The sequence below is a fragment of the Lathamus discolor genome, chromosome W, assembly GCF_037157495.1.
Source record: "Lathamus discolor isolate bLatDis1 chromosome W, bLatDis1.hap1, whole genome shotgun sequence".
NCBI classification, from domain to species: domain Eukaryota; kingdom Metazoa; phylum Chordata; class Aves; order Psittaciformes; family Psittacidae; genus Lathamus; species Lathamus discolor.
The window spans coordinates 21,218,367-21,246,318 of record NC_088908.1 but is presented as its reverse complement, the minus strand read 5'-3'; the positions used below and the strand labels follow the sequence as shown (position 1 = coordinate 21,246,318).

The 27,952-nt window shown below is 43.3% G+C and overlaps 1 protein-coding gene and 1 long non-coding RNA gene across 7 annotated transcripts in view; both read left to right on the top strand.

The window, feature by feature from the left end:
- Window positions 1–157: 157 nt before the first annotated feature.
- LOC136004504 (uncharacterized) lies at window positions 158–7,700 on the top strand. Its single transcript, XR_010608502.1, has 4 exons — window positions 158–297; window positions 5,028–5,152; window positions 6,818–6,934; window positions 7,645–7,700. It is a non-coding gene; the product is annotated as an uncharacterized LOC136004504 (long non-coding RNA).
- Window positions 7,701–8,450: 750 nt separating this feature from the next.
- The window catches only part of LOC136004503 (unconventional prefoldin RPB5 interactor-like), an 88,092-nt gene continuing 68,590 nt past the window's right edge, over window positions 8,451–27,952 (top strand). For 2 of the 6 annotated variants that reach the window (XM_065661041.1, XM_065661039.1), the window contains exons 1-2: window positions 8,793–8,868; window positions 14,626–14,667. Coding sequence is in view for 3 of the 6 variants with exons in the window: in XM_065661038.1 (XP_065517110.1) it covers window positions 8,797–8,868 (72 nt within the window). In the remaining 3 variants the exon portion in view is untranslated. Of the gene's footprint in view, window positions 8,869–14,625; window positions 14,668–27,952 lie in introns of those variants that run through there. The other 4 variants (XM_065661038.1, XM_065661036.1, XM_065661040.1 and 1 more) reach the window with 3 other exon arrangements.

Sequence of the window (27,952 nt, the reverse complement as noted above, 5' to 3'; positions counted from 1 at the left end):
GGGAACTTCGCTGTGCGCCAGACGTCTCTGCGCGCCTTACCAGCAGCCCCGGGCCACGCGTACGCCTTACAGGCCCCCTAAAGTACCTAAACTCCAAGCATACTGTTTCTCCGCAGCCGGCACAGGTTTTTGTCCGTCCCCGCAGTGAGCAGACGAGAAGCGGAGCTCCTCCAGGCAAGCGGCCTGGGGTGCCTAGGATGTCCGCCCCTCAGCCGATCCTGCAGCCGAACAGAGTCCCCCTGCCTGGCTCGCCAAATTGATTCGCAGATTGACTCCACAACTCGTTAAAGTTGTAAAGTAGGTATGCTTTTTATTCCGCTCTGAGGTGCATGGGGATAGCTCCTCCAAAGTATCCACACCCAGGGTCGTTTTTCCCTCTACATTTATTCTCTTAAGGTATACATATGCATTAGATTACTCGATATGCCTATACATATTTAGTATCTATCCCGGCTTCGTATTATAATGAGCTAGAAGGTCCTTTACGCCTGCGCAGTGCCCCCTCTGGTCATGGGCAGGGTTCTGAAGATGAGGTAAATGAGTCTTCCTCCTGTGAGTAGGGGTCTTCAAGATGAAGTAAATGAGTCTTCCTCTTCTTAAAGTTTTCACCTTTTAGTCTTCACACATGGCCTTAGGGTTTGGTCGGTGTCCCAGCCATAAACCATCTGCTTCTCCCCCTTATCAATAGAACCAGGTGTCTGCTTTTCCTTATCAATAGAGCCAGTAGTTAGTGCCTTTGTTCTGCTTCGTAGGCATGATAGGTATTTACAACAGGCAATACATTTGTTTAAGCAAGCGAATTCCTCTAACCCCCTTGTACATTGGTCAACCCTCTGCATCATTAGTACAAAAAGTGTATGAAAAGCAGAATAGAAAAACAGGACCTGGGGATGGGGAGTATCTGGGACTAGCAGATGTCCAGGATGGGCACAGTAAAAGTGATAAGTAGAAGGACAGGATGATTGCTATGCTTGTGGTGTTAATGATACCATTAAGCTGGTGTAAACATCTACTGGGGAGTATCCGGGACTAGCAGATGTCCAGGATGGGAGCAGTTAAGCTAACTGATAAGTAGAAGGACAGGATTATTGCTATGTCTGTAATGTTAATTAAGCTGGTGCTTCAAAGACTCCCAGAAGTTATGAAGATTGTTGGGAAAAGTAAACGACCCTCAAAGACTACCATCACATTTTTGTATGCATGCGGGATTCTTCCTGGAAAATGATGTAATTCATGTGTAGCCTCATAAATATGTATGTATGCCCAGTGACTATATAAGGATGGACTGTGTAGCAGTATGGGGACACACATTAGGAGGAGCTATCCCCCTTGTCTCCCGGCCTCGCAATAAAGAATACCTGCTTGTCAACTTGAAACTTTGTTGGCGAATTTGTTCCTGGAGTTTTCTCCGAATCAGAATGTTCTTTTTGGAAGTAATATTTTTGTATTACTTTGAGAACTTTTGAACTTTAGCACAGATACCTAACTGAAGATCAGTTTTATTTGCTTTGCAAAGTCTCTTTTAAATGCTTAGGTGTGATATTGATTTATGTCTTATTCTAAGAAATGGTTACCATGACAAATAATTATTAGTCCAGACAAACTGTAACCCTTGTAGAAAATCTCAGATAATTCACATTTTTAGGTATAATCTGGGTTGGGTTTGGTTACTGTTTCCTTTCCCTTTATTGGATAGTATTGTTTTCACATGAATACAGCATCAATATTTTGTATGTCTTTGTAAATGCTGTTATAATCACCAGCTCAACACTTCATAGGTTTTGTAAGGATTTCTAATTGCAGACTGGGAGGAGAATGAGATAAATGTGTCTAGATAAATGTGATAAAAACCCAACTTGGTTGGCCAGAATACATTGTTTTTTTAAGATCTTTGGATTTAGTTGTGTAAGAAACTATGAATTAGGATATTGTTTATTAAGATTTATGTTAAGCCCAATGTAAAGGTTAGGCAATAAAAAGTATGAAATCGCTTACATAGACTAACAGTCGCCAACCGCAAATCGCCTATCGCTTATGCAAACATAGCAGATGTTGCCTAAAGATAGCTGTAAGATGTTCCAGGAAATGGCAGAGATAAGACGAACAAAGGACATAGGAGTAGAGGGGTCAACAATGGGACAAAAGAGGAAGACTTCTCACTTCGGCAGAAAACGACCCCCTAACAACAGCTGAAGCATGCGCAGAGTACCTCCACTACTTCATGAACACTGAAGTAAAGATGTATAAAAAGGGACTGTTTGAACTGCTCAGGACGGCAGTTGGCGGAGCGCAGACTCCCCTGTCGTCCAGCGCTGTCTTTGCTCATATTCTACTTGCTATAATTAATAAAATTTTAATTGGATTATGATCCGTTGTGGTCTCAATTTATAACAAGTTGCAACTGCTTCATCTATTAGACTGGAATTTTTTGGAAATACTGTATTATCAGTGTAAAAAAGAAGGGGGGGGAGGGTAAGTTGAATTAGGATTTGCTGTTTAAATAAATTCTTGAAAAATATTGCAAGAGTAGACTTTGAATGAGGGACTAATATTTGGTACAGATCTATTTTCTTTGAGGACGATTTGTAGAGGCTGTGCTTGGATACAGTGCCTGTTGTTGTGTCCCTCTGCATACTTCAAGGCCTTTGCCTTCATCAGTAAAGAAGGGAGTAAATGATACCAGCTGCTTGCTGAAGAGCATAACAAAATAAGCTTTTAAATAGCTCATAGTCAGTGAACAATAACATTCACTGAGTTCTAACCATAGTTTTAGAATTTAGGCATATGCTTCTGTGTGTTTTAAGATTTCACTATTAAGGGGAATGTATAACTTCTATTTTATTACAGTCACAATGCATTTCCAAATATTAGTCTTAAATCTGTGCAGTACTTACAAATAAAATCAAATTGTTCTGTTTTTAAAAATGTTATGCTGTGTTTCTGGAATTCTATTAAAAAAACAGTTTTACCAGGTTTTTTGTGATTATAAGACATTTCTATTCTAAAGATTTTTAACTTTTCAAAGACTAAACAGATTTTAAGAGTAATGAAAATTCAGTATAGTTTCTTTAATAACCAGCTAAGAAGTGCTCCAATTCAATTTTTTTAGAATTATCAGCACTGTTGTTGGCTGTAATTCAAGTTGCTTAAGACGAGGGGTGTATTCATTTGGGCCTAGGCAGATAAATTATTTTGACAGCAGTGTGCTGTTTCTCAGGAAATGCATAGGTCCCATTATTTGTAACATGAGAACTATTCGTGTTGGTGTAGCATTGATAATTCATCATTTGGGAAGGAAAAGCATGACAGTACTTTAAGGGGGGGGTAGGGTGTGGAATGAAGGTGGTTCGTAGGTGGTAATATAGAAGACAAATGTAGATTGCTATATACAATGAACTTCCAGTTTTCACCACTGTTAAACCTACAAGACAGCACCTGTGATCCACATCATATATCGTTATCACCTAATGCAGAAAAACAGCTTAGTCAAGTAAAGAGTTTAAATATATGCAAGTATTGTATTAGCACACATAAGGAGTACTAAAAGCAATAGGAAGACAACACTTGTTTAAACCTAGTTCTATTTGTGGAGCAACTTTTTGAGGTTGGTCAGACTGTGTGGTGTTATTCTTCAGTGCTTGTTTCATTTTGTCTCAGTTATTTTAATCAGAAATTTTAAGGGGAGAAAAGAAAAATACAGAGATGGTGTTGGGAAAGTCAGGGCTTACCTAGAGTCATGCAATGTCATGGGCAATAAGAAAAGCTTTCACTACTACTACATTACTAGTAAAAGGCTGGACAAAGCTGACTTAATGACAGGAGATAAGGATTTTTTTTTTCCCCTTGGTCTTCACAGCGAGATCTCAGGCTGGTGTGCTTTGAATAAGATAAGCTACCAGCAGCAGATGAGGATTGGAGTCATGATTTCTTGAGAGAATTCTATTCATAAGTCCATGGGACTGCACGGGCTGCTTTTTCAAGGGTGCTGAGGGTCCTTGAAAAACTACTCTTTACCAGCTGTGGAAGGCCATGGAGTTAGTTACAGGAGGTACTTGGTGACTGGAGAAATGCTGCAGCCATCTTTAGAAAAGGGTAAAAAGAACAATTGGGAAAATGGCTTTTTTTTTTGTTTGTTTTGCATGTGGTGTGGAATAGTTACAGAGTAATTAGAGTGAGGAAGGATATTGAGTGTCAGGGTTTAGAAATATTCATAACCTTCTATGAATGTAAAGTCAGATTTGACCTCTGAATGGAATATAATAGGCACATTTTTATTACTTGAGCAACTACATCAATTTTGTGTTCACTACTGTTAAGGTCTTGGATCCAGAACAAAATCACAGTTTCACCAATCACTACTTAAATGTAGCCTTTGATCCGTCCCAAGTCCTTTTTATAGCTACATCCAACACTACAGCTACTATCCCACTTGCTCTGCTGGCCAGAATGAAAGCTATTCAAGTTCCAGGTAACACTGAAGTGTTTTCATTAAAGTGGCTATTGCAAGTCATTAAATGTTGGGGTGTTTTCCCCGAAATTAAAGCTGTTCCTTAAAGTAAGCCTGCCAAGAATTTAGACTGGCCAGAATCATAAGAGACTACTCAGGATGCCTATGTGTTGTGGTTTAAGCTGAGCCATTAACTCAGAACCACACAGCCGCTTGCTCTCACTCCCCCCTCCCTGCTTCATCCCACCCTGCTTCCGGAGGGATGGGGAAGAGAATGTAAATCCCACGGGTTGAGATAAGAACAGTCCAGTAACTATGGTACCATGCGAAACTACTACTACCACTAATAATAATAATGATAAGAGAAATAACATAAAAAGAAAAGAGGAACTGGGGAAAAAAGCCCAACAAAACCCAATAAACACAAGTGTTTAATGCATCATACCAACAGCCTTTTAAACTATAGCCGAGGTATTTTGTGTTAAATTCAAACAGGTACAATTATAAATGGTAAGAAATTTGATTATATTGCAGTGTATAACAAAAAAAGATTAGTAAGCATATGCTTTTTCTTTTGAAGGACACACACAAGAAGAAAAAATTGAAATTGCACATAAACACTTGATTCCTAAAAAGCTTGAACAACATGGCCTGACTGCAGCAAATACAGATTCCACAAGTAACCACTTTGGATGTAATTGCCAGGTAAATCTGTTATTCATTGCTTTAAGTAACTTCTTTTTTTGTAACTAGTAAATCATTTACAAAGGGATAACAGAAAACATTTCTTAAGGCCTGTCATCCTTAATAGCTTCAGAAATAAAACAGTTGGTAATTTATGGAACTGCTCTTTCCTGAGCTCTGTCTGGCTCTGTTGCCTAAACTGAATTATCCTTCCCTCTTTAGAGAATTCCTCATTCTGGCTCTGAGTGTGGCTCACAGTCACTTGTGTTGACACAGTTAGCAAGGCACTATGAATAAACAGCAATGCTTGAAGTTAGTATTGTTGCAGTGTTCTGTGTGTGAAGCTGTCCTGGGTTCAGCAGTGGCAGTCATTTTTTGACTTCTTAGTAGCTAGTGCAGTGCTGTGTTTTAATTTTTTGGCCTGGGAAGAGAGCTGATAACACCAGTGTTTTTAGTTGCTGCTCAAATGTTTGGTCTAGCCAAGGACTTTCTGAGCCTCATGCTCTGTCAGGGAGGAGGGAAAGCTGGGAGGAAGCAGAGACAGGACACCTGACCCAAACTGACCAAAGAGGTATTCCATACCACAGCACGTCATGCCCAGGATGTAACGGGGAGTGACCCGGAAGGGCTGGGAGGACTGGAGGGTTGGATGAGGTATTGGTCGGTGCTCAGCTGGGGGGAGTGGGGCGAGTTATCAGTCGGCTGGTGCTGAGGTGTTGTATTCTTTCCTCTTGTTATTTCCTTTAGCACTATTATTATTGGTGGTAGCAGTAGTGGTTTGTGTTATACCTTAGTTACTAAACTGTTCTTATCTCAACCTGTGGGAGTTGCATTCTTTTCGATTCTCCTCTCCATCCCTCCAGGAGCAGGGGGAGGGCAAGAAGGGGGGGGAGTGAGTGAACGAGGTTTGTGGTTGGGTTTAAACCACGACAGAAGCAATGGTCTTGGCAGCAGGCAATCTTTATTTTAAATAATGAAGTTTGATTTCTGTCATTTTCATAGAATTATTGAAATTACTATTTTGTTTCTTGTGACTCGATGGGCCACGATTATAATTATTATTTTTTTTAAAAAAAGGTGGTTAGATAGTTTGTATTTATTATAACTTCTTTTTTTGTTGGTCATGAGAGCAAATATATTGGTCAGAGCATCTTTTGGACTTGAAACTAGCTCATTTCCAATAGAAAAAGTGTACCATATGCAATTAATTGAAGTATTTTATGACCAGGAACATCATTTTGGCATTTAGTGAGTGTTATTGTCTAGTGTTTCTAGTTCATAGACTAAAAGAAAATACTCATTTACAGTCAGTTCCTCAACTTTGTAAACTATATTTTGAGTTGCAAAGTAATTCTTCCTTTTAACTTTTATTCATCTGAGAAGAACTCAGTGCTATTGGAGCATTGTTTAGCATTTCACTAAGGTTTGGCACCAGGCGTTGGTCATGTCTTCTTCCCACTCAGTAGTTTATCTTTCTTTAAAATTTTTTTACAATTTTATCAGCAAACCACAATTATTTTGATAAAAACACATGACATTTTTTTCCTGAACCCAAGGTCTCACTGCCTTTCACATCTCATTTTATTTGAATGTATTTTTTTAAATGAAAGCATGTTTATATTCAGTAGAAATCTCTCTTACAAAGCATATCCATCAGTAAAACAGTTGTCTCTATGCTCGAGGCAGGAGTCCACTCTCTGGATTGGAAGCTGGGAGCTATTTGCAGAGCAGTGGCAGTGAAAGTGGCAGAAGGACAGCACAAAGAAACAAAGCCAGATTGTGCTGAAGTGGGTGAAGGAGAAGGTAGGTATCTTTTGATTGTTTTATTAAAAAGGAAACTTCTAACATAGTCACTAGGAAGCTGATTTATCAAACTTTTCTCCTTTTTTTATGCTTCCTTAAGGGTTCTGTTTTTAAAAGCTTTGCAAATAGAGGGACATTCTTACTAAGCATGGTTCAAGTAGTGCTGAATTAAGGCTTGAGACATAAGTAATTTCAGTCTGCCAGGCTGGTAATTGAGAAGTACAGTGGATCTGTGTCGTGGTTTAAACCCAGCCACACAGCTCGTTCACTCACTCCCCCCCCTTCTTGCCCTCCCCCTACTTCCGGAGGGACAGAGAGGAGAATCGAAAAGAATGCAACTCCCACAGGTTGAGATAAGAACAGTTTAGTAACTAAGGTATAGCACAAATCACTAATGCTACCACCAATAATAATAATGATAAGGAAAATAACAAGAGAAGAGAATATAACACCTCGGCACCAGCCGACCCAAAACTCGCCCCACCCCACCCGACCGAGCACCGACCGATACCTCTTCCAACCCTGCAGTGCCAGCCCTTCTGGGTAACTCCCCGTTACATCCTGGGCATGACGTGCTGTGGTATGGAATACCTCTTTGGCTAGTTTGGGTCAGGTGTCCTGTCTCTGCTTCCTCCCGGCTTTTCCCTCCTCCCTGGCAGATCATGAGGCTCAGAAAGTCCTTGGTTAGACTAAAACATTTGTGTTGTCAGCTCTGTTCCCTGGCCGAAAGTCAAAACACAGCGCTGCACCAGCTACTAAGAAGGAGAAAAATGACTGCTACTGCTGAACCCAGGACAATCTGTTTCATATCTTAGTTATACAATTATGATTTATGTATATTTTTGTCTTCCTAAGCTTTTTTTCACAATTTTATTTTTTTTTTTTTTTTTTTTTACTCTAATAGAAGACTAAGTATGGCTTTAGTTATTGTATTTAAAGTGGTTCTTTAACTGTGCTGTGTATGCTCTACCAGCTCAGAAATCAGTCTGGTGGTTTTGTTGTACTCTAAGTGTCTGCTTGAAGAGCTTTGGAATTAGAAAGGTTTAGGGGCTATTTGTATGTGCCTTTTAAGACTGCACCTATTCTAAGTATTTTTGAGCTTTGGTAACTTATGAACTTCAGTAAGTCTGTTCTGGTTTCCTGTTTATACAGGCAATAGTGATTTAGCATTCCCAGTCATCCAAAAGACTGAATGAAAACTAAACATTCAATTCTCAAAAAGTAAAGATACTCAGGTAACTGCTTCACCAGTGAATGTAGACAGACCTCTTTCTATTCTTGAAATAGAAGGGGGGAAGGAAGAAGTCAGGCCCCATAATACAGTTCATGTGCCCCGTGCAGCTGGTGACTGCTCCATTTTCATCCCCAAATTAGTGTTCTCTTTTATAAAAATGAACATCCATACTGTGTTTGGTGAAACATACCACACAGAGCAGAGTCTGTTGTGCTTTTATTTCCCACAACTCGGCCGTTGGGGCCGCCTCTCGCGGCTCGCAGCCGGGCGTTTCCCGCGGGCGCGGCAAGCTGCCGGGCGGGTTGACTGGTTACCCAGAGTTCAGCATGCAGGCGGCTATCGGCACCGAGCTGCTGGCACTTTCCCGGCCCGCCGGCGCAGCGGGAGCCGGGCCCAGGCTGCGGTGAGGCCCAGAATGCGACTGTGAGATGCTTCTCTGGGCCCAGGTGGTGACGATCCTCGCGTGGATGCGGCTTTGGAGCAGGCGCTTCGTCTTCCACAAACATTTCTATAGGACTTACTCGCTCTGTTGAGGAGATCGGCCCGGCCCGACCGCCTGCTACCCCGAGCCGCCCTCTCCGAGCCGCGGAGCGGCTCCCTCAGAGACTGCGGGCCCGGCCCGGCGGGCATGGAGGCCTTCGGCGGCTCCTCGCCGCTCAGCCCCGCGCTGGTGGGTCGCTTCCGCCAGGAGTACGAAAAGGTAAAGGCCAAGGAGGCCGGGTCGGGCCGGGCCTCGGGAGGAGGGACGCGGCCGGGGCCCGTGGACGGGCGGGGAGTGGGGGAGGGGAGGGAAGGGATGGGATGGGATGGGATGGGAAGGGATGGGATGGGAAGGGAAGGTATGAGATGGGATGGGATGGGATGAAGCGGCTTCCCCGGGCTGGGGGGGGGGTGATGAGGGAGCTAGGCGGCATTGGGGCGGTGGGCGGGAACGTGATGGCGCTGGCGTCACGGCTGGCGGATGAGGCGGGTCGTGGCCGTAGTCGGGCCGAGGTCGGGGGGACCCGGAGTGAACTCCTGGAACGGAATGGGCCAGGCTGGCGTCCCCCTGCCAGCCCGCCCCATGACCGCCTCGACGGGGAAAAGGGACACCGAGAGGCCCCCGGCCCCGCCCTTTAGCTATTGGCGGCTGTACCGAAATACCATTTTGCAACGACGCATGCCTCTGCTTTGAAAGGTAAAGAGACACCCATATGTCGGCCTGACTCAGTCTCGAGGGAGGTGTGTTGCCTACTAGGGGCTCAGATCAGGGATGCTGCTGAGAGGATGCCTTGTCTAATAAGTCCCGCTATTACCTATTTCTGGTGGTCTATGTGGGTGCTAGTGATATAGATAGCAGTATCCTAGAGAACACTAACAAAACATTACAGAGCCCTGGAAGAGGTGGTTAGGGGCTCTGGAGCTCAGATAGTTTTTTCATCAATCCTCCAGGTTAAAGGGGAGGACCTTGAAAAGGCTAGGCAGATTTCGCAGGTTAAAAAATGGTTAGAACAGTGGTGCCATAGTCAAGGGTTTGGTTATTTAGAACATGGGACTCAGTTTGGGAGGCCAGGTCTACTGGAAGGATGGTGGAGCTGGTCTGACAAAGGGGAAGAGCTGCTTTGTGAGGAAACTTGCCAGACCAGTCAAGTCTGCTTTAAACTAGATGTGTTGGGGGAGGGGGGTATCGATCCATCTCAACACTTCCAGTCAATTACCAGCACTTGCAATAAATGCTTGGAGCAACGCAGAGGTATTTCAGCTACACCAGCCAATGAGTCAGCTTTATTGGGAGCTCAGCTCAGATGCCTCTATACAACCACCCATAGTATGGGGAATAAACAAGAGGAATTAGACATGTGTGCACAGCTACAGAGATATGGTATCATTAGCATCACAGAAATGTGGTGGGATGGTTCCTATGATTGGAGTGTTGGAATGGAAGGTTATAGGCTCTTTAGAAAAGCCAGGCCAGGCAGATGGAGACCGGGAGTAGCTATTTATGTCAGTGATAGGCTGGAGAGTATGGAACTCTGCCTGGGGACAGGTGAACAGTCAACAGAGTTTGTGGGTCAGGGTCAAAGGGAGAACAGCGATGGGAAACATTACCGTAGGGATCTGTTACAGACTGCCTGATAAGGAGGACTCTGTGGACAAAGCGCTCTATAGACAGGTAGGAGCAGCCTCATGCTCGTAGGCTTTTGTCCTCATGGGGGACTTCAACCATCCTGATATCTGTTGGAGGGACAGTATGGCCCAGCACAAGCAATCCAGGAGGCTCCTTGATTGTGTGGAAGACAATGTCCCCTTGCAAGTAATAGAGGAGCTGACAAGGAGAGGTGCCATGCTTGACCTTGTGCTCACCAACAGGGAGGGGCTGGTGGGGAATGTGATGCTCCAGGGCAGCCTTGGATGCATTGATCATGAGATGGTAGAGTTGGAGATCCTCAGGACAGTGAGAAGAGCATGTAGCAAGCTCACTGCCCTGGACTTCAAGAGAGCAGACTGGCCTCTTCAGAAACCTGCTCAGTAAGGTTCCATGGGGTAAAGCCCTAGAGAGCAGGGGTTGCCCAAGACTGCTCGTTGATATTCAAGAATCACCTGCTACAAGCTCAGGAGTGTTGCATCCCAACTAGAAGGAAGTGCTTCAGGAGGGCCAGGAGACCTCCTTGGATGGATAAGCAGCTCCTGAGGAAACTTGGAAAAAGGAAGCTTATAAAAGGTGGAAGCGTGGATAGGAAGTCTGGGAAAAATACAAGGATGTTGTCTGGGAATCTAGGGACCAGGTCAGGAAAACTAAGGCCCAGTTAGAATTATATCTGGCAAGGGATGCGAAAGATAACAGGAAAGGCTTGTTTAGGTATGTAGCAAACAAAAGGCTAGGGGACGACGTGGGCCCCCTCCGGCAGCTCTCAGGAGAACTGGCTACCCTGGATCTTGATTCAGAGAAAACTCCAGGAACAAACTTGCCAACAAAGTTTTCAAGCTGACAAGCAGGTATTCTTTATTGTGGTGCCGGGAGACACGGGGGATAGCTCCTCCTAACATGTGTGTCTCCTCAGTTGCCACACACGCTGTCCTTTTATAGTCACTGGGCATACATACATATTCATGAGGCTACGTATTGATTACATCATTTTCCAGAAAGCTCCCCGCATGCGTACAGAATTGTGGTGGTGGTCTCTGAGGGTCGTTTACTTCTTCCAACAATCCTCATCACTTCTGGCAGCCTTTGAAGCATGCGCAGTAGATGTTTATACCAGTTTAATTGGTTCGTTAGCACCAGAGACTCCTATCCTCCTACTTATCAGTTAGTTTAGCTGTAGCCCATCCTGGACACCTGCCGTTCCCAGATACTACTTATCCCTATGTCCTGTTTTTCTAGACTGTTTTTCTTAAAACTATGTCAACTATAACAATTTATTTCGTGTGAGAATTCTCAGTATGTTCTCTAACTGTACTCTATTTTTTTCTCCATGTATCCTGCACATCAGTAATTTTCCACTGCTACTGTTACAAAGCTATTAAACTTAACATTACTCAAAACTAATTTTAAAGGTTTCTATATATTCCATTTTGTGATTTTGTGCTCCCCTTGCCTCACTTACAACCTTCCTTCCTTCCTTCCTTCCTTCCTTTCTTTTCTAATTACCAGCCTTCCTTACTAGACCTTCCTTACTTCCTTCCCTCCTTCCTTCCTTCCTTCCTTACTTTTCTAACTACCAGCCTGCCTTACTGGACCTTCCTTCCTTCCTTCCTTCCTGACTGGACCTTCCTTCCTTCCTTCCTGACTGGACCTTCCTTCCTTCCTTCCTTCCTGACTGGACCTTTCTTCCTTCCTTCCTTCCTGACTGGACCTTCCTTTCCTTTCCTTTCCTTTCCTTTCCTTTCCTTTCCTTTCCTTTCCTTTCCTTTCCTTTCCTTTCCTTTCCTTTCCTTTCCTTTCCTTTCCTTTCCTTTCCTTTCCTTTCCTTTCCTTTCCTTTCCTTTCCTTTCCTTTCCTTTCCTTTCCTTTCCTTTCCTTTCCTTTCCTTTCCTTTCCTTTCCTTTCCTTTCCTTTCCTTTCCTTTCCTTTCCTTTCCTTTCCTTTCCTTTCCTTTCCTTTCCTTTCCTTTCCTTTCCTTTCCTTTCCTTTCCTTTCCTTTCCTTTCCTTTCCTTTCCTTTCCTTTCCTTTCCTTTCCTTTCCTTTCCTTTCCTTTCCTTTCCACCAGCCTGCCTTACTGGACATTGTCAACTATAACAATTTATCTCGTGTGAGAATTCTCAGTATGTTCTCTAGCTGTACTCTATTTTTTTCTCCATGTATCCTGCACCTCAGTAATTTTCTACTGCTACTGTTACAAAGCCATCAAACTTAACATTACTCAAAACTAATTCTAAAGGTTTATATATTCCATTTTGTAATTTTGTGCCCCCCTTGTCTCAATCTGGGGAAGGCTGAGGTTCTCAATAACTTCTTTGCCTCAGTCTTCACTGGCAAATGCTCTGACCACACCACCCAAGTCTTGGAAGGCAGATGCAGGGACTGTGAGAATGAAGACCTTGGGCCCACTGTAGGAGAGGATCAGATTTGAGATCATCTTAAGAACCTGAATGTGCACAAGTCCATGGGACCTGATGAAATCCATCCGCGGGTCCTGAAGGAGCTGGTGAATGAAGTTGCTAAACCACAGTCCATCATATTTGAAAAATCATGTCAGTCAGGTGAAGTTCCTGACTACTGGAAGAAGGGAAATATAACCCCCATTTTCAAGAAGGGTGAAAATGGAAGAACTACAGACCAGTAGGTCTGTAGACCCAGGGAACTACAGACCAGTCTATCTGTGCCTGGCAGGATCATGGAGCAGATTCTCCTGGAAGGCATGCTAAGGCGCATGAAAAACAAGGTGGTTGGTGACAGCCAGCATGGCTTCACTAAGGGGAAATCCTGCCTGACCAATTTGGTGGCCTTCTATGATGGGGCTACAGAACTGATGGATAGGGGCAAAGCAGTTGACGTCGTCTACCTGGACTTGTGCAAAGGGTTTGACACTGTCCCACACAACATCCTTCTCTCTGAACTGGAGAGACATAAATTTGGTGGATGTACCACTTGGTGGATAAAGAACTGGATGGATGGTCACACGCAAAGAGTTGTGGTCAATGGCTCAATACCCAGCTGGAGACCAGTAACAAGTGGTGTCCCTTAGGGGTCAGTATTTGATTGATCCTGTTCAGCATTTTTGTTGGTGACATGGACAGTGAGATTCAGTGCACCCTCAGCAAATTTGCCAATATCACTTAGCTATGTTATGTGGTTCAGTTGATAAACTGGAGGGAAGGGATGCCATCCAGAGGGACCTTAACACGCTTGTAAGGTGGGCTGATGCCAACCTCATGAGGTTCAAACAAGCGAAGTGCAAGGTCCTACACCTGTTTTGGCGCAATCCCAGGCACAGCTGCAGGTTGGGTGGAGAAGAGATTCAGAGCGGCCCTGCAGAGAAGGACTTGGGGGTGCTGGTTGATGAGAAAATGAACATGGGCCAGCAGTGTGCACTTGCAGCCCAGAAAGCCAACCGAATCCTGGGCTGCATCAAAAGGAGTATGACCAGCAGGTCGAAGGAGGTGATCCTGCTCATCTACTCTTCTCTTGTGAGACCCCATTTGGAGTACTGTGTGCATTTCTGGTGTCCTCAACATAAAAAGGACATGGAACTGTTGGAACAAGTCCTGAGGAGGGCCATGAGGATGATCAGGGGGCTGGAGCACCTCCTGTATGAAGACAGGCTGTTCAGCCTGGAGAAGAGAAGGCTGAGTGGAGACTCCATAGCAGCCTTCTAGTATCTGAAGGTGGCCTACAAGGATGCTGGGGCAGGACTCTTCATTAGGGACTGTAGTGATAGGACAAGGGGTAATGGGTTAAAACTTAAACAGGGGAAGTTTAGATTGGATATAAGGAGGAAGTTCTTTACTGTGAGTGTGGTGAGGCACTGGAATGGGTTGCCCAAGGAAGTTGTGAATGCTCTATTCCCTGGCTGTGTTCAAGGCCAGGTTGGATGGAGTCTTGTGTGACATGGTTTAGTGTGAGGTGTTCCTTCCCATGGCAGGGGGGTTGGAACTAGATGATCTTGAGGTCCTTTCCAACCCTAATTATTCTATGATTTATGCTAGGTGGGTGTCCGGAAGGTGGCAGAATCGGGGCTTGCCCTGTGCCTGCTGCCTGGGTGCTCGCCCTGACATAGTGTAGAGATTGTTACAGTCCATATGCATGCAGCGTGCATGCTGGCATTCTCCCACAGACATTTTTCATCCTCATTCTCCTTCTCCATGTTTTCTCCAGGCACAGGGCTGGTCATTCTCTTTGTAAAACACGGGCCTGCAGGTATGCCTGTGCAAGGCCTGGCTGGTGCCGCCGAACTGAGTCATCTCCTGGGCGGAAGAGGAGATGAATCAAAAATTTATGTCTTGTCTTAAAAACATTGTTTACATTTGAAACAGGTTTGAAAGAGCCAAGGAGAAATGATTCCTGGAAGTTTGGAGGTTGGTTCCATGTGTGGCTGTAATTCAAAACTCGAGATACCTTTTCTTTCAGATTGTGCCCATGATCTGAGGCAAGTGGGCCCTGCTAATTTAGCAAGCAGGATTTTGGGCATGTATGTCCCAGCCTTGCAGTGAACTCTCTATGGGTGCAGGAGGAACTCATGGGCATATTTAGTGCATCACTGGCACAATTACATTTGCCCAGTCACCACACCTTTTAATTTTTCTGCTCATTTTTCTCATATGATTGAAATTTCTTAAAGCTGCCTCTAAGATGCATGCTAGAGCTCCTCTGCTATAATTGAGGACTTCAGTGTGTATTGCTTTGTCACATGCTGGTTTAGCTAAGAGTAAGAAAACTGAGTAACACATACATGATGTAAAAAATGTGCCTTGCCTGGAATACAGTGTGCAGGAATGTGTCTACTTTTGAACAGCTCATTCTTGTCATTGCTATGGTCTACATAACTACTGACCCTTGGTATGGATGACCAGTAAGAGGATCTGCTCTGTGTTGGCTGTTCTGCACGGGAACTAACCTGTTTATAACCAGTAATTGGTGACCATAGTCATCTGCTTGGGTTCCTTCAGTTAATTTTCAAGGTGGTAGAATCTGGTGAAGAATAATTTCCCTGGTTCATGTCATGGTTTAAGCCCAGCCAGTAACTCAGAACCATGCAGCTGCTTGTTCGCTCCCCCCTTCTTCTTCCCCACACTCCCAGAGAGATGAGGAGGAGAATTGAAAGAATGTAAATTCCACAGGTTGAGATAAAAACAGTCCAATAACTGAGGTATAATACAAAACTACTACTCCTACCACCAATAATAATAATAATGATAAGGGAAATAACAAGGGAATCTGAAACTAAAAGAGGAAAAGAAAACAATAAACACAAGTGATGCACAATACAATTGCTCACCACCTGCTGACCTATACCCAGCCCCACCTGAGGAGTGATCTGAGCCTTCCAGGTACCTCCCTCCCCCCAGTTTCTATACTGGGCATGATGTGCTGTGGTATGGAATACCGCTTTGGCTACTTTGGGTGAGGTTTCCTGTCTTGGCTTCCTCCCAGCTTCCTGTGCCCCTCTGCACTGGCAGAGCATGAGATTGAAAAGTTTGCAATCGGAGTAGCATTACTTAGCAACAACTAAAAATATCAGTGTGTTATCAGCACTGTTCTCAGACTAAAGTCGAAAATACAGCACTGCACCACTACTAAGAAGGAAAAAAAAATACTTTTACAGCCGAACCCAGAACAGTACATCAGTATCAAACAGGCTCATGTGTCGGTCATAACCACATAGAATTATTCCCAGTTCATGGTAACATCCCTCGGTAAGGAAATTTAAGACTCTTCTTCAACAGATCTGCTCCAGTGGAAAGAGGCCAGGAGACCATTAATTAAGCCTTTGTTAGGCTGATGTGCCACAATTATATTTTATCATAGGGAAACTTTTCATAGTTTCTGCAAATTGGCTAATAAAAATTGAACACTTCAGCTTCAGTGTGAAATTATACTAAAGAACTACATATCTGGTTAAAATGGAGGTTTGTGATGAAGATATAGTATACTTTCCCTGTATGCATTTGTTGTGATTTAAGCCCAGCCTATAACTCACCCCCCCTCTTCCCCCCACTCCTGGAGGGATGGGGAGGAGAATCAAAAGAATGTAACTTGTATGGGTTGAGGTAAGAACAGTCCAGTAACTAAGGTATAATGCAAAACTACTCCTACTACCACCAATAATAATAATGATAAGGAAAAAAACAAGGGGAGAGAATACAATTGCTCACCACCTGCTGACCAATACCCAGCCTGACCTGAGGAGCGATCTGGCCTTCCGGCTAGCTGAAAATAACCATGGTAAATCTATTGCAAGCTAGTACAGTAATTATAAAATGAATATTAAAGAGGTGGATTTTCAAGCCGTAGAGCCTGCATTTAAACATAATATTTGATATACATCTCTGTCTGCAGTGAAATGGGTTGGGATTACTAACTGATAGGAAGTTGACAAGTCAGATCTGTATGATCTGGTATGACTTGTGTAGACAGCGAATTTACGGTGGGCTGATATGCTCTATAGTTTCTGAGCAGTGCAAGGAAGGTCCGTGTAGTGGGAGACATTACAGAACCAGCTAGACCCAAGAGATGTTTGTAGAGTGCAAACATGGGCATGGAGAATGTAAAGGATTCCAGTATTAGCTGGCAGTATGATTTCTTTTTTTTTATTTATTTTTTTTTTTTTTTTTGGAATTGCACTGACAAACACATTTATTTATTTTCCTTTTAGGAAAATTAAGACAAGCAAGTGACTCTCTTGTCATTCATCATGACAACAAAACACGATTAGATTTAGTGCTGCTAGTGCCATAACTCACTGGCCACTGTATATTGTGACATATTCTTAATTTTTATGAATTTTAATGGTTGATTTGGATGATCTTAATTTCCAAATTGTTTTCAAGACCCTGGGTACTTGAAGTTTTTTAATAGTCAGACAACTTGTAGGTGGGTTATGGGGAAATAAATCACAGAACCCTAAGCTTAGACTCTTTTAAATTGTTTTCTGCTCATATGAGTTACTTCTGGAGATAACTGCTTCTGTTTATTCTGTTTAAGTCTTTTAAAGTAGTGTCTGTGCTATGAAATCAGCAGCTTGGAAGTTTTAAAGCTGTTCTTCAATCTGAAAAAGAACAGCGAGACTGAGTAGGGGTCTTGTAAACTTCACGCTGCTGCAGGAGCCACTGGAAATCTCGAAGTGCTTGCCTGCAGACTCAGCAGGTGAGATTTGGTGTGCTTTCCAGTGTAGTGTCTCCCAGGTTGTTGCACTTTTTCCAGCCTACATCCAAGTTAACAGGCTCTAGAGAGAACCTGGGTATGAGACAACAGCAGGGTAGGACTTCAGTTTGCACAGTACCGCTTGAGAAAAGCGTCTGAAGCTTGGCTTGACATGTTCCTTTTTAAAAGGACCTGCCTGAAGCTTCATTTGCCGTATTCCTTTTTCAAAGGTACCTGGACGGTTACTTCTTCAGAAACTTGTGGTGACATCCACTCCACCCCCATCCAGTGCTTCTTTTGTAATAGTGGGTTCCAGTAATGTTTTCTCATGTGCCGCTTTCAAGTAAAAGGGCTAATTCAGTCATTATTTAGAAGCTTTCAATGTAATACTTACTGTTCCTCCGGTGTTAATTGATCATCACTTTTACTTTTTATAGTCAATATTTGTTTATGTTCTTATTACTGTGAATTAAGTACCCATTGGTATTATATAGTGTCAAGAATTGTGAAATGAATGATCAGATCTTCATTTTTTAAATGGTAATTAAAGTAAAACTATTCACAAAAGAGTTTAAAGAGTGTTGCCTTTATTCTGGAGTGGGCAAGTATGTCCTGCCTCACTGGTAACTAAACTGTGTAGATGAGATTATATTAACAAAAAAATATTATTGAAGTGTCCTGTTCCTACTACAGATTCTGTGATTAGATGCAGTGACTAGGGTACTGTTTGGGAATTGTCTTCAGTGTCTCAAATATCTTTGCAGGTCTTCACTCCAGAAATCCTGTTCATAACCTGTCTTTTCAGGTTGATTTGGATACCCCATGTATTCCTTTTCTCCTTTGATCTTGTGAAATTGTATTTGGTTTTAATCTGGAGCTCCAGTCTTGCAGATGGATGTGCTAGCTCAGAGCTTGCTGTCTTGAGGCCCTCAGAGCAGCAATTGCACTGAAACTTAATTTTTTTGTAGTGGGGTGTTAAGACACAGGGCTGCACCATGCATTTGCTGGTTTTGGGGTTCCTCTTGTTTGTTTGCATAGGCTGCCACTTCACTGTTATAAAAAGGGTGAACCCCTCTACCACTTCTGTACTAAAGCTTGTGATCAGCCTGCTGTGGGGGTAAGAGGAATCCAGTAACACATACAAAATGGTCATGTCAGATGCCAGCACAAATGTGGTGGGGGAGATGCAGAGCCAACGATAGGTGAAATTGGGCTGGCCCCTTTGAACTGCAGCCATGCTCATCCCAAGTTAGAGCAGTTGTGAGCAGCAGCCTCAGTCCCTTGTTCAAAAATTTCCTTAATGATCACGTGAGTTATCCAGGAAGGATATATTTTTTTTTTTATTTTTTTATGACTGCTTGTTTCTGTCTTTTAGCAATTTTAGGGTGGCACATCTGTGATGCTATCAGTGACCTGAGTTGGGATCCAGCTTAAACCTAAACTTTGTTGTTGACTTTTTTTTCTTCCTGGATTATTTTTCAGCCACTGTGGTTCCCTGATCTGGTTGACTGTGTAGCATCACAGATGTCTGTCAGCAGATTATATCAGGGTTGGAAGGGTAAGATGGTGGAGCTGAATAGTTGGAGAAAGGGAGGGATGAGTTTACTCAGGATTGAGGCTGAAAGTTGAACCACAGCCTGAAGGTATGTCTGCGAGGCAGGTGCCACAGCTGGTGGCAATTTTAAGCTAGTTAACTCAGGTATTGCTAGCAGCATAGTCATTGCACTGTAGGCTACATAAAAGCTTGCAAAACCTGCTGGAGATGTTTGGTGAGTTAGATCATGGGAGTTCTATGCTTATGTTGGTCTGCTGCTGTCTTGGTACCTGAGCTAGCTTGGATATGGTACAGCCACATGAATGCATTTGCCTGAAGTAAGTTAAAATACTAAGATACAAGTTCCTTAGCTCTGTCTCAAGATAGAGTTATATGACATGGATACTGACTTGCTACCAGTGAAAGATGAGACTTTACTCTAGTTTGTTGCTCTCTTGCACCAGTTCTTTTGGTTCAGAGGTAATTAAACTCGCCCTCTTAGCGGAAAACATCCTGCTGCCTTTGAGGTTTTTGCTGAGTTCATGAGTTGAAATGACTCCCAAATGGGACTGACAAACAGCAAAATACCCCAAAGGTGTTGGGAGCTCATGGTTGGATGTGAGGAGGAAGGGTGCTGGCTCGTTTGAAGTGACCCTGCCTGCCTGGCTGTCCCATGCTTACCTGTGCCACGCTTACTACGGGGTAACTCCAATTTATGTGTCATGTCACCTATAACAGTGGTCACAATGTAAAATAGTCCAGACGTCAGAGTTCCCAGTGGCAAAGAAAAGATGAGGTGTTTACTGTCCGCTTTATATTTTTTGATATTTCAAGTAGAATTTTTAAGCTCTCAAAAATAATTTTTTCAGAACTTAGATTTTATTTACTGATAAATAATAATAATGTACTACTTTTTCTGCAAAACTGAGACCCACTTTTGTGTACACAATTAATATAAAAATAGATCTTCACTTGTTTTCTTGTAGAGAAAGGTAAAAATTGTGATTATATTTTTAAATTAGATTTTTTCCTTTAGAAAGAAATGTTTGCCATGATTCAAATTTCTCTCATTCTCTCTTTTCCTTCAGTATTCTTCCCTCATTTCTTCAAAAGGCAAGTTTCCACCCAAAGGGGGATTTATGTTAATAATTTCTTGAAATGTAGTGTTTTTGAGTAATATGATCTAATAAATGCTTTCTTACTTTTCCATTAGGTCATACAGTGTGCCAAGAGACTGAAGAACTTTAATAGTTTTATTTAATTTTTTGTTTTGAAAATGAGACTCTAGGAAAAACAGTTGTGCAAATGTTAATTCTGTCTTTCTCTATCAGCGATTGCTGTTTTTTAGGCAAGTACTGTGTAGCTTCCTAGAGGAAAAAATGAAAATTCATTTTAAATGTTTATTTTGCATGTGGCTTGTTACATCCTTGTTACCAAGAAATGATTAAATGTTTGATCACCCAGTAGTGTTCTTCTGTAATGTAAAGTCATATTGTGAACTAGTTATTTCGTCGGTAAACTTTCAGGGTTTGGGGTATGACAGAGAAATCTCATGCATGAGTTGTGTGGCAGAGCAAGTTTTGATGCTACAAACATTTACAGATGGAGGCAGCTTATGTGCGTGTATCAACTGCGGTAAATACTTGGATGTAGAAGGTTAAGCAGTTAAAACTGTGCAGAGTCAAAGTCATCTGAATTGGGTCAGTAGTGGAAATGATCTTGGATTTATCATGAGCCTTGCAAGCATGGATCTGCATTTCAGAAAAGCAGCATCCACTTCCACTGTAGTTTGTTGGAGGTTCTGAACAACAGAACCAAGGTTGAGACTGAGATATTTATACAGCCCAAACGGCAGGGACAGTCTCCTGAAGGCAAATCATTGGGTTTAGACGTTATTAGGCCCTTACCTAATTACTACCTCATTACTTGCTCTGCTTCCAAAAAAAGTATTCCATACTGTCATTTTCCCTAAGTAACTGGAAATATGATTGAAAGGGATGTTTAAAGTGAGACTAATTCAAGATTAAATAGTCACAAATTATATTATTGCTACATGTAAACAAATGATTTGTATATCTGATTTTATTCAGATTACTTTTCAAGTGGTAAATAATGACTTATCACTTATATAGGGCTCTTATGTCTTTAGAGTGATTTTCTCACATGAATTAATCATTAAACACTCTGAAGTGGGTAGGTTAATATTATCCCCATTTTGCAGATGAAGAAATGTAGGCTGAGAGGTTGTGATTTGCTCAAGGCCATCTAGAAGAAATAGAATCAGAGCTGGGATTAAATCTGTGTCCCTAGCTTCTAATTTCAGAGGACCAGCCAGATTGTGAGCTGCAGTTTTGAAGCAAAATACTTAAGTATGCATGTAGAAACAGCACACATCTACTTGGCCTCTCAGATGCCTGAGTTGCAGATAGTTTAAATGGAAACTTTGCTTTTGTGCCATGCTGCATATTTCCACATTGATAACCACAAGTGTGGAAATAGCCTTTCGTTCATTCAGGAACTCTTCCTAAACTGATGGGGCATTTTTATTTCCATCATTCTTGTTGAAATTTATTTTCATCTTAAATAACAGTTTCTAGTTCTTTAGACTTGAACATTACTGTGACTTGGATGCAGCAGGTTTAGCATTGGGACCTAAAACTGTCTACAGATGATACCAGTACCAGCTCTGTTGCTTACAGTTTTTCACGAACTGAAACAAATACAATTCTGGCTTGGCAGCTCGCCCTATTGCTGTTAAGAACAGGTGAGAGAGAGAATTACCCTCTGTGTGCTAAACCCAAACTTGTAGGCAGTGCCTAGCTGAGGAGTAGACACATTCGCATTCATGCATTCCACCTTGGAGAACTACCTAATTAAACCCAAATAGTCTTGGACTGGAGAGGAGAGCAGAACTATTTGTGCACCGCCTTGGTAATTAGAAGCACTAAGGAGAATTCTATTCAGCTGTTAGGAATGGGAGCATATGCAGAAACAACAGGCTTCTCATCCTAGCCCAGTTCCAGTGTTAGTGGTTAAGTTACTCAGCCTGTGAAATCAGTGTAGCAATTTACCAAAGTGCTCTAAACTTTAATTCATGGGTAAGTTTTTGAGCTCTTCAGATGGAAGATCCTGGAGAAGGTGGGCTATAAATAGATAGATTGGGAAGAGAGAAAAGTGTTGGACACAAAAGGAATTTCCTGCCTTCAGACAGCTAATGAAGTCTTTGGTTGAACGGTTGTTCTGCTAACAGGCAGGGTATGCCACAAAACGACCACTCGCTACCTGTATAATATACACAGTTTATTAAACAAGCACACTAAAGTGATCAGGCACACTAAAGCAAACAAGTACACTAATTTGAATCAGGTATATATCTCATATATATAGTAAATAATTATAATAAAGCAAATTAGATATATATATAAGTAAAGTACAGAGGAAAATTAGCACTGAATCAGATCATTACTGCATAGGGAGAACAGAGATTAAGAAGAAATACATCACCAGATACCACTGAATCATCATCCAGGCCCATACTTCTAGCTGGGAAGCCCCATTGCAGCCAATGCCAGGAGTCTCAGGTAATTGGAAAAATTCCTATGTGGTGCATCCACCCATAGGTGAGGCTTCTCTCATGGCCACAAGAGGGTCCCGCTTTTATACCTTTATCAAAACAACCAGCTTTATGCCAGATCTCTAATTGTTTACTCATGGGACCATACAGTTTCTCATGATCTCACCCTTGTCCACTCTGAGAGCGTTGGCCAGGTGCCCCAGTGTGGCCAAGTATGAAGGTCATAGAACAGCTGCACACCTATGTTTTCCTGTCTCTTTCTGACAAATAATCACAATGAACATAAACATATATACTCTACTAAATGCACTTTGACAAAATCTGTACTTTGATATGTCTCTCAGTTATGAGAGGGAATCAACTCTCAGCTATGTTCCCATCCATTACAATGGTACAAGTTGTTTGGGAATGATTTCTAGTCACTAGCCTGCAAGCTGCACTGGGTTCAGATTGGCATGGTGGAACCTGGGGACACCTGGGAGATGACCGTAGGTCTCAGGCTGAATCTCCTGCTCTGCTGTGACTCTGTGAAACCTGGAAACAAGAAATTCCCTGAAAGCAGCAACGTGTGCTTCCTTTTAAATAGCTCAGCCTAGTAGTAGCGAGAGCAGAACCAATGTGTACTTGCCTGCTTTATCATTTTTTTAATCCAGAAGGAATTATGCTTTGGGTTATAGGTGCACAGAGGTGTGCTCTCTCACGGCCGTCCTACAGTATGCCTCTGTCTGGTTAGGGGCTTATGATGCACTAAATTTTATCAAGTTGCTGTTTGAAGGAAAGAAGGTGTCCTGGGTTCAGCTGTAACAGTTATTTTCTCCTTCCTAGTACCTGGTGCAGTTGCTGAGTTTTTTACTTTAGTCTGAGAACAGTGCTGATAGCACACTAAAGTTTTAGTTGTTGCTAGGTAATGCTTACCCTGATCAAGGACTTTCCAGTCTCATACTCTGCCAGTGAGGAGGGGCATGGAAGCTGGGATAAAGGCAAGGCAGGACACCGGAACCAAACTAGCCAAAGGGGTATTCCATACATCATGCCCAGTATAGAAACTGAGGAGAGTTACCTGGAAGGCCCAGATTGCTCCTCAGGTTGGGCTGGGTATTGGTTAGCAGGTGGTGAGCAATTGTATTCTCTCCCCTTGTTATTTCCTTCTCATTATTATTATTGGTGGCAGTAGTTATAGTTTTATATTATACTTTAGTTATTGGACTGTTCTTATCTCAACCCGTGGGATTTACATTCTTTCGATTCTCTTCCCCATCCCTCCGGGAGCGGGGGGAGGAGGAGTGAGCGAGCGGCTGCATGGTTCTGAGTTATCGTCTGGGCTTAAACCATGGCACACACCTTACTTGCAGCCGGTATTTGCTGTTTTAGTGTTTATCATCTTCGGGGCCTGGGCTAAGGTTCTTGTTTTTCTGTACTTCATGGTAATGACTTGTGATACAATAGAATCATTGATCATGAAACTGGGCTGGTAAGCGTTCTCGGTGTGGCCATTACCTCTAGACTGTGAGAGGCATATAATGGGAATTTTGAACAGTTATACATTTTTTTTTCCTTCCCTCAGAGGGTCAACCTATGAAGGAGACATTCCCTCACACTCTGCTTCCCCACCAGGCTATTTACATCTGCATTTGAGAATTCTAAAGGTTTTTGAATATCCTTTGAATATCCTTTGAATATCCTTTGAATGTCCTTTGAATATCCTTTGAATACCCTTGAAACCTGCCTGCTGCTTTTGCTGGGAATGTACACGTTGCCACAAATACCATACGTGCTTTACCCACAGCCATACCACCCTGAGAATGCCCAATCTTGTTTGATCTCAAAGCTAAGCAGGGATGAGTTCGCGTCTTGTCTAAGGTTAAACAACTATTTCAGAATACCACCAAGAGATATTCCCCAAGGCTGGATGAGTGGCAGGGTGTGTGGGATCGTATAGGCAAGCACCTGGGCCAGTGGGCCCCGTCAGTGCTTTGGAACTTCATTCCTGAACAAGTGCGAAATCTTGAAAAAATTGCAGAACACTTAGACAAGGTGTGCTGTCATCCTGGCAATACCAAAGAAGGACAAATCTGGGGCTTGGCCTATGCCTACAGAGCCCTGCTCTGTAAGGAGCAGGAGAAAAATGTCTCTGGATCTGATGGCAAAGCAACAGACAATGCAGCTACTCAAACCCCAAGCACAGCAGATACCTCAACCCCAGCAACAAGCACAGCAGCTACTCAAACAATGACAACAACAAGACAATGCAACTACTTAGAGTCCAAGCACAGGAGCTACCCCAATCCCAGTGACAAGCACATCATCTACTCAAACCCCAACAGCAGACACTGCAGCCACTCCAACCCCAGTAGCACGCACTGCACCTGAATCAAATAAGTTGCCCCTATAAGCAAGAGGAAAAGCAAACAAAAGGCATGAAAACAACTTGTGTAGTGAACAAAGGTAAAGTTCTAATGCATGAACTAGAGGGGGTGACATCTGAACGAGACGAATTAGTACAGGAATGAGAAGAAGAGGAAGAGGTGATTTCTCAGACCTTCACTGAGCTGCGGAATGTACAAAAAGATTTTATCTGTCTTCCAGGGGAGCACATCATAGAATAGTTAGGGTTGGAAAGGACCTTAAGATCATCTAGTTCCAACCCCCCTGCCATGGGCAGGGACACCACACACTAAACCATGTTACTCAAGGCTCTGTCCAACCTGGCCTTGAACACCGCCAGGATGGAGCATTCACAACTTCCCTGGGCAACCCATTCCAGTGCCTCACCACCCTTATAGTAAAGAACTTCTTCCTTATATCCAATCTAAACTTCCCCTGTGTCCTGGGTTCAGCAGTAGCAGTCATTTTTCTTCTTCTTAGTAGCTGGTGCAGTGCTGTGGTTTTGACTTTCAGCCTGGGAACAGTGCTGATAACACTGATGTTTATAGTTGTTGTTAAGTCATGTTTACTCTCACCAAGGACTTTGTGAGTCTCATGCTCTGCCAGGGAGGAGGGGAAGCCAGGAGGAAGAAGAGACAGGACACCTGACCCAAACTGACCAAAGAGGTATTCCATACCACAGCACGTCATGCCCAAGATGTAAAACTGGGGGCAGTTACCCGGAAGGGCTAGATCACTGCTTGGTCGGGCTGAGTTGGTGGGTGGTGAGCGGTTGTGTTTTCTTCCCTTGTTATTTCCCTTATCATTATTATTACTGGTGGTAGCAGTAGTGGTTTGTGTTATACCTTAGTTACTGAACTGTTCTTATCTCAACCCGTGGGAGTTACATTCTTTTGATTCTCCTCCCCATCCCTCCGGGAGCTGGGAAGAGGAAGGGGGGGGGGAGTGAGAGAGAAACTGCATGGCTGAGTTGGCTGACTGAGTTTAAACCACGACACCCTGTTTAAGTTTTAACCCATTACCCCTTGTCCTAGTTGCTCCCATGCTGGGACAATGGGGCTGACAGTCACAAACTAAAAGGTAGGGAAGCCAAGCAGTTGAGATCACTTGCTAGAGAAAGGGGAGCTGTGAAGGAAATGTATCCCTACAAGGACAATGTTATATGTCACTCAGCCATGCGGACCGTGATATAGAGTCCTCTAGTACCTGAGAGAATGAGCCATTGTAGAGATGATCTACCATAACTTGGATGCCGGGAATGCACCTTTAGATCCAAATGAAGTCGGATGTACACGACCTATGTGTCAGAAATATACATGGAGTGCACCATCATCATATGCCTACTCATTGGCATCAATGACCTGGAGTGATGCAGCAGCACCAACACTGGATGAAGTGAGTCATCAAACCCAAGAGTTTGAAGAGAATCTTTCCCCTTCCATCATTTCAGCTGTGGAAAAATTATGCAGGAGTTCAAACAATTGAGAGGTGATCTATCCAGCTTTCCACGTGTACCAGCCCACATCTCAGCTATTAACAGAAGGCACCCTACTGCCCGAGAGAGAAGAAATAGGAGGTACATGCCACGGGCCACCCTACGGTTTTATCTGCGGGATTGTCATGGTTTAAACCCAACCACAAACCTCGTTCACTCACTCCCCCCCTTCTTTCCCTCTCTCTCCATCCCTCCGGGAGTAGGAGAGGGTACTTCAAAGGAAGAGAGGGTACTTCAAAGACTCAAAAGGGTACCGATGGGCTTTTGGTATAGCTGCTTTGGAGACTGAGGAAATTGAGCAGCTGTCTACCTTGCCTGGTCTTTCAGAGGATCCTTCTGTTGTGGGGTTGCTGAAGGTCGAAGAACAGCAAGTGCCAATCACGACCACAACAGTGCAACGGTGGCAATATCGCACCAACCGAGACTCCCTGATTCCCATCCATAAGTTGATCTGCAGACTGGAGAGCCAAGGAGTGATCATCAGGAATTGCTAACCCTTTAGTAGCCCCATACAGCCACTCTGAGAGTCTAATGGATAAGAGACTATCATGGCCTGAATGAAGTTACACCACCACTGAGTGCTGCTGTACCAGACATGCTAGAACTTCAATATGAACTGGAGTCAAAGGCAGCCAAGTGGTATGTCACAACTGATATTGCCATTGCATTTTTCTCAGTTCCTTTGTGTCGTGGTTTAAGCCCAGCTGGTAACTCAGAACCACACAGCCACTCACTCACTCCCCCCATTCTTCCTCCCCCTGCTCCCAGAGGGATAGGGAGGAGAATGAAAAGAATGTAACTCCCACGGGTTGTGATAAGAACAGTGCAGTAACTAAGGTATAACACAAACCCACTACTGCTATCACGAATAATAATAATGATAAGGGAAATAACAAGGGAAGAGAATACAACCACTCACCACCCGCCGACCGATACCCAGCCCGACCTGAGCAGTAATCTGGGCCTTTTGGGTAAATCCCCTCAGTTTATATGCTGGGCATGATGTGCTGTGATATGGAACGTGTGTGTGATGTGTGTTTCTTTCTTATTAGTTGGTGGAGACATTGCTGTTATCTTGTTGATCACAGTTGTGGGAATCTGGGGACGTCCATCTTGCCATTTAATTCCCATAAATTGAATCTCCTGTGCAGGTCCCTTGACCTTACTCATGGCAAAACCAGCTATCAGCAGGATTTGGACTATTTTCCTCCCTTTCTCAAAAACTTCTTCCACTGTATCGCCCCACACAATAATGTCATCAATATATTGCAGGTGTTCTCTAGCTTGCCCCTCTTCCAGCGTAGTCTAGATCAGTCCATGGCAGATGGTAGAGTTGTGGTTCCACCCCTGGGGCAGTCGGTTCCAAGTCTACTGGACGCCCCTCAAGAAAAGCGAACTGTGGTCTGTACTCTCTTGCCAAAGGAACTGAGAAAAATGCACTGGCAATATCAATTGTGACATCCCACTTGGCTGCCTTTGACTCCAGTTCATATTGAAGTTCTAGCATGTCTG